The following is a 7294-nucleotide window of genomic DNA, read 5'->3' on the forward strand; positions in this document are numbered from 1 at the left end:
GTAACAAGCATAGCAATAACAAAATAATTGATCTTATTTGTATTTTTAGATATATCGAATATATTAAAATACATGTATAGTGATTTTGTCGATACTGTTGTTCCTTTCGCACGCGAAGAATTGTTTTAAAAAATAACGTATCTATCTTTAATTATTGTATCATATGTTTATTCATTTAAGAAAAAACTATATTATTAAAGAGATAGAGAAACAGTTAAACTAAATATATGTTATTATTTAAAATAATTTTATATTGACATATTGACGTATATTTATAACCGCGGCCGCTGCTCTCTTACTAAACGCGATGGCAGCACCGTACAACGTATTATTCGAAGCATTAATTTGTGTTGCACGACACGTATTTTACTCATGTGCTGCGTAAATCGTGATTTCTACGTCAAGTCAACTCAATTCTCGTTATCAAAAGGTATGTTTACACTTGAATACATAGTGAGAAATGAAATTTGTATCCTCAATAACAAAAGACGTTCGGTATGAGATACGAATAGGGAGAATAAAACTTCTTCGGGAATCGTTCTGCGTAGATTGTTAAAAATGGTCGCCCCTTAGGTGATCTGTCAAGCAATTTTGCTCCATTTTGTAATTATTATGAACCGGTAGATAAAAATATTCTAAATTTTTAGTATATAACCCATTTCAAGATTAAATTCGAGGTAATTACAAGTTAGATCAACCTAGGAGCATATTATATACCAATAAACCTCCCATATGTGTAAACGGAACGTAGCATTCTTAAACGTTCCGTTTGTTGTCTCTCAAGGTGTCTCCAAGAGTTCAAGGTTCTATTTCGTCAGGCACTTTCCAAACTTTCTGTTTTCGTCTACATGTCTAATTGTCAGTAAGAATACAAAGAAGATAAACTATCCATATGGTATTTTTTACATATATTGCATAGAATTGTTAATTGATCAATGCAACTAAGAATAACAAACCTATATATATATGTATATATATATATATGTCAAGACGGAGTGTATTGACTTTGGGTTTGTTAAGTCCAAGTTTTTTTTTTTTTTCAATTTTTTTGCACGGAAGATAACGGCTTATGAACAAGATAAAGATTACTGTGCTTTTTATATATATATATGTATCATATATAAAATATATATAGATATATATATATATATATATATTTTATATATGATACATATATGAGGAAAATAGAACAATTTTTATTTTATAAGAACATTATGTGTATATGAATTTACATTACTCGATGACAGAAAATTTAAAAAAAATTTTTCGAATTCTAGCTTATCCTTTAGTAAAGGATCATTTATAAAAGTGGCATGAAAATGAAGATTCCAAGCAGTGGTTCGGGTAATGGTTATTATGGCCATGAGAATAGTGTGATAACATACTTTGATACTAATCTTGATACGGAAGCTGATGTTCAAGGAGGTAGCGATGGTGATTTTTCGGAATATCTTTGGATGGAGAACGAAGAAGAATTTGATAAACAGGTCTTTCTGTTACACATTCATGTTTCTGTTATAAAAATTAATTTAAGATTTATTTTTAAAATTCTAAAATATATATTCAGTATTTATAAGTTAAAAAATTTAATTGCAGGTACTGCAACAATTGGAAGAGGAAGAGCTAATGGAAGAATGTTTGGAGGCTATGTTAGAAGAAGAAAGACAACATGAAAGAAACATTAATTCAACTGCTTGGTCGACTGCCGCTAGTATTCCGTACAATAATGGTGCTGAACTTTGTCAACAACTTAGTGACTTGAGAATGCACGATGATCTTGCCAAACAGGTACCAATATATTTTTCTTTTGTTTTGAAATCTGAAATAAATTCACTTATATATTAAAATTCTATTAACTGTGCTACATTTTAGAGTACATTAAATCCAGATGCAGCTGAATTCATCCCAGCATTCAAGGCAACAGTGACGACTGTAAGTACACCAACAGAAGTCACTGCTGAATCATCGTAGAGGGCCTACTTCTTTTTGTTTAAGACACTATTATAAGGCTACTATCGTAGCTAAATTTCGCAATCCTTGATCAAGCAGCCGTATTAACAAAATCTAATTAGGAACTAAATGATTGTGGCTATACTTAAAACAGTATGAAATAATATGACAGTGGGTAGTATATGACATTGTTATTTAATGTCGAAAATTAGTAAGATCAGTTGCATAATTACTGACAGATAGATGCTGTACATTACTCACATCTTTATGGACAAAATAATATCCTATATTATGGCCATTTAATTTTGTGCCGGATTTGTGTTGACAGAATTAATAGCTACATGCATAAGTTACTGATTACATAAATTTATCTAGGTTAACATCCCTTTCATTATGTTTCTTCTTCTCAAATATCATTTATTGCATTCTTTACTGACATTTTATTGAATATATATATAATATATTGATATATATAATATATATATATCAATTATGTTCCAATGAAATATTAAATATGCTTCAGACGTATAAATGATAATTATTTGTGTGCATGGAAGGTATATTAAACTTTTAAGATTTTATTAATACCTTTAAAAAATAAAAAATAAACAAAAAAATAAATAAAATCACATAAAATAAAATAAAAAGAAAAATAATTAAAAAAACCAATGTGTTAATGCAATATTACAAGTTACATTTATATTTTACTTATGTATACACTGAAACGAAGGATAACAAGAAAATTTTTTGTTCTCTAAAATGAGTTTTTTTTGCAATGTATTACTTTTAAAGCTTTGTATATCTTATTGAAGATGAGATAATAGTTCATTTATCGAACTTAATTTATATTTAATATGTTTTTTAAAATCATTGGAAAAAGTGCTGTACTTGCTTGTAAAAAAAATTATGTAAAATATTAATCATGTGTCAATATATGAGAAAACTTTTTAATAGTTTATAATATACCACATTAATATTAATAGTAATAATATTTATATTTCTCGATGTATCTAATGGTACATAATATTATGTTGAAAATTCTATTATTGCATTGAAAAACTTATTTTTGAACATTATACAAATTTGTTTTGAATTCTTTGTCAGCAATCATTTAATAAATTGAAGATCTCAAGTGAAAGTCTTACTCAGGCTGTGAGGGACTCTTTGACTCTTATTAGTTTTACTAAGAGAGTCAGTACATTACATACTTATTTTCTAGAAGAATTTTTATGAGATGGCGTAACAAAATTTCATAGATTATAAATCATAAAATGTACCCTTATTGAAATTTAATGAAGCATATATAGTATATATCGTGAATGTACTTGAATTAGTCTGATTGAATTGCAAAAAAGATAAAATTTAAAATTTCTATTGATTATTGGAAATGCATTGCAGATTTATTTACAAATTTTTTTATAAATTTAATTGTGGAGAATATCAATTAAAAGTGTACATATAGTGTGCTATATGTTTGTTTATGTGGCTTAGTGTTTTATTTATAATTTTTTTTTTTAGATTTATTCGTATACAATTACTGTCTGTAAAAAGAAAATGTATTCAAATAGAATATTATGTTTATTTTCATTATCATTTTTGCAATTCAATATTGTACTAGTGATAAAAGCAAATTTGTCACATACATGTAATATATATGGAAGTATATAAAATATGAATATACAAATTTGTTAGCTCCCTCAATAAAAAAAATTCTAATATCATGACATCGTAAAATTGCATAAATAGTATGTGGTAAATATGTTTTATCGCAACCTTATATAGCCTGGATGAGTGCTGTGATTATAAAAATGAAGTAAACAGATTTCATTTAGTACAATATTATTTGCATTAAGACATCACACTATATTTGTTATATATTATGCTAGTATGTTACCATTCCTGCGCTACACAACTCTCATTAAGTGATTTTCAGCATTAAATCTTTAATTAACCATTTCTTAATCTCATTGTTTAAATTATAAATCAATTAAGTGATTCTTTTTAACTTGAATTCCTTTTGCATAATCATTTCATCTACTTATTGAATTTATATACATTATTTTTTATCAAAACAATATATTCTAATAAGAGAGAAAATTTCGAAACAATCATATTTACATGTTCTCGAATATTATGTAGTACTATGAAAGAAATTCAAGCAAATTTAATGATCTCATTGCACATAATTTATAATTTGAACTAATGTGCGGTTATGTAGACTGATTTTTTATCTGTAACATTTTAGGTTGAAATCTTCAGCTAAATCTCATATGGATATTCAATTCCACTTTGAAATTGCCAATCTAATCTCTATATGGAAACCAATGGGCAACTGAAAATATTATCCTTCTCTGCATAGTATAAAACTGAACAAATATGGAATGACTCTGATTCTTAGAGAATTTTGTACTAAGTCAAGTCAGAAATTGCTATTTGTAAAAGAGTTTGGTAATGGAATTCATTCATGATATATAAGATAAAAAACACGAATAAAATAGAATAAAATAAATAATAAAAATATAAAAAAAATAAATAAATAAAAAGATTGTGTACAGTTAAGTCTGTACATGACGAAGTAACTAAAAAAAAGTTTCTGAATGTAAAAAAAAATATATATCATTGTTGTATTCATATATATAACACTTCTTAATCTTTTAATCTGTGTCAATTTACACTTAATATTTTTAAATATGAAATTTTTGATAGCACGTCTATACATTGCATTCAACTTATTGTATTGCACCTTTCACAGATCAAAGCTTTTACAAAAGTAAGCCTCATAATACTTGTGCAAGTTATTCTTTCAATATTTTGTTATGTATACATCTTAAGAACAATTTAGTAGAGAGAATAAGATATACAACTTTTAACTCATTATATGTATAATAATTTAGATTTGGAAAATACACATTTGCAATATTTTTTAACATCATTTTTTAACATGTGCAAAATATCAGTTTTATCGATCAAGTAACATTAATTTATTACATTCTGCTATTATTTCTCGAAATCAAAATTGTAAAATAGAACAAAATTTTAGCCTTTTTTTTATTTAAAGCATTCATTACTTTTTCCGTTTTGTTATGTATAAACGTAAAGAGTAAAGTAATGCATATATATATATATATATAAATAAGTTCATTCAGAATATATTCACATATATTTGGAATATATTCTTGAAATGCACGTATACATTATCCTTTGGATTTTGTAATAAAGCAGCGTATAACGAATTAATGCGAAAATAGCATATGAATTTAGGATACCCTTTTTATATATATATAAAACACCGTATGGTTTTATATCCTATAATAATCATTAAATATTGCATTTATGAGTTTTCCATCTGGTTTGTTGAAACCTTTTTCTGTAGCATTTATGTAGCATATAAATAAAGTATAAATATATGTAGTGATAATGTTCCATTTGTCCTCATTGTAATTCTTTTTTTATTGCAGATCTGATTTACTAAATTATGCTTACCCTATTTTTATAATCTTTTATATGTTGAATATAGTAGTGTATATGTAAATACAGAAGTTCCATTGATAAAAATAATATTTAAATGAATACACATTGCATTGGGTTAAAACAAAAATATGTTAAATAAAAACTAATAATATTAGTATCTAAAAAGCATCACCTCTCTTATATTTGGCAGTATATTGGTATTACATTTTCCTTTATGTGTAATTTTTACATATATTAATTATTGTTGTTTACAATAGTAAAAAATTTTTTCCATTGTGTATTTTTGGCATATTCACTGCATAATCAATGCACTCAATTAATTTTGTTATATAATTATTATTACTTTTTTTAGATACTTTAAATTATATATTTCAACATCAAATATTAATTGGTACATGCTTAAACGAATAAATTAATTACGAATAAGTCTTATGTAAATTTCAAAAAGAATGAAAAAAAAATTGCATTATTAAAGTAAAAAATTAACATATATTTACAGTATCAATTAAAATTTGTCCTAACTTATAATTTAATTTCAATATTTGTATCATTTCTGTAAGAATGTTTTTAAAATAATGATTAATCGGCAGATGTATTTTATGAATATATTAAAATTTTCAACAAGCTTAGTTTTTAATTAAATCATGCTTACGAATTAATTACATGTATTGATATGAGTTCTAGTTATATGTAATTGCAGATCACTAGCTGCATTGATTACTGTTAAAATATAATTGAAAATAATAGATTAATTGAAAGTAATTTCGAGATATTTGTTTTATATGCTATTATAACATCAATGTAGTTTTTTCTTATAATATCCAGATTATGTTATTATTTTTCTTATTATAAATACATTACCTACGTAAATCAATTAAAGATTTGTATCTCTTTATTAATTTTTATTTCGCGTTTATAGTATAAAAATTTTAAATAATATTCACTCATAAGTATATAATAATATTTATTTATATACACATATATCTTTTGCTTGAAATACTCTGTTGACAGTCTCTTTATTTCAATTCAATACTGAATTTTAATTAATATCATATTGTAAACAACATAAAAATAAAGTTAATATATTAGTTAAACAATTGATTTTTTTCTTTTCTAGGCATTATCATTTTTATAATAGTTCAATTAACGTTTCAAGTAATTTTTCTATATTTCTTATATAGAAATATATTTTTATACACGAAACGTACAATACTTCAAATACAGGAATGTCAAAAGCAATAGATATATATCGATGAAATATTAAAAGATTGTAAAGTATTCATCAAAATAATGTAATGTGTCAACAAGTACATGATAGGTTTAATATATAGTAGGCATATTACTTATCTATTCAAAAACTAATATGTATATATAATAAAAAGTTTTATTAAAATATACCTTGTAAAATCAAGCATACCGAAGATTAAAGTATGCCATTAAGGCACAAGAAATAATTCCTTGTCAGTCATTTCTATTTCTGTAATTAAGGTGTTATTAATATAATTAATAATAAACGTATAAATATTATTTAAGATAATCATTCTTTACATATATCATAAACAATTCATCTAACACCTGTAAATCTAAAATTCATAAATAATATTATTACAAGGAAATAAAAGATTCAATAATTGAAATAAAATACAAATTGTATCGAGTCAAAAATATTGTATCTCAAAAGAAAAAATTGTAAATTTCTTTAAGTCTTATTATTATTTTTATCCATCTTATCGTATATTTAATGAATTCGTTTTATTTTGCCAAAATGACAGAGATTAATGAACTATATTTTAAGTATAAAAATCTTGAGAAGAAATAGTTTGTATTCTTATAAATCTTGCCTATGGAAACGTTACGTTTCGAACATAAAAGT

General features: G+C 24.5%; 1 protein-coding gene across 3 annotated transcripts; it reads left to right on the plus strand.

Annotated features, from left to right (window-relative positions):
- Positions 1-306: 306 nt before the first annotated feature.
- On the plus strand, positions 307-4658 carry LOC106792510 (polyadenylate-binding protein-interacting protein 2). 3 transcript variants are annotated; one of them, XM_014758959.1, is made up of 5 exons: positions 307-430; positions 1278-1487; positions 1597-1788; positions 1873-1932; positions 4196-4658. In XM_014758959.1, the coding sequence occupies exons 2-5, from the start codon at positions 1314-1316 to the stop codon at positions 4211-4213; spliced, it is 444 nt and encodes a 147-aa protein (XP_014614445.1). In that variant the 5' UTR covers positions 307-430; positions 1278-1313; the 3' UTR covers positions 4214-4658. The 3 variants fall into 3 exon arrangements, with proteins under 3 accessions (XP_014614445.1, XP_014614443.1, XP_014614444.1); XM_014758958.1 differs by lacking the exon at positions 4196-4658 and adding an exon at positions 785-895 and having other exon boundaries at positions 329-430; positions 1873-2394; XM_014758957.1 differs by lacking the exon at positions 4196-4658 and having other exon boundaries at positions 1873-2392.
- The last annotated feature ends 2636 nt before the right edge of the window (positions 4659-7294 follow it).

The sequence above is a fragment of the Polistes canadensis genome, unplaced genomic scaffold (genome assembly GCF_001313835.1).
Source record: "Polistes canadensis isolate GaletaPanama2010 unplaced genomic scaffold, ASM131383v1 scaffold_452, whole genome shotgun sequence".
NCBI lineage: Eukaryota > Metazoa > Arthropoda > Insecta > Hymenoptera > Vespidae > Polistes > Polistes canadensis.

Coding starts and splice junctions, on each gene's coding strand:
- LOC106792510 (XM_014758957.1), top strand. CDS start 1,314: ATGAAAATGAAGATTCCAAGCAGTGGTTCGGGTAATGGTTATTATGGC. Junction 1,488..1,596: donor AAGAAGAATTTGATAAACAG/GTCTTTCTGTTA, acceptor ATTTAATTGCAG/GTACTGCAACAATTGGAAGA. Junction 1,789..1,872: donor ACGATGATCTTGCCAAACAG/GTACCAATATAT, acceptor GCTACATTTTAG/AGTACATTAAATCCAGATGC.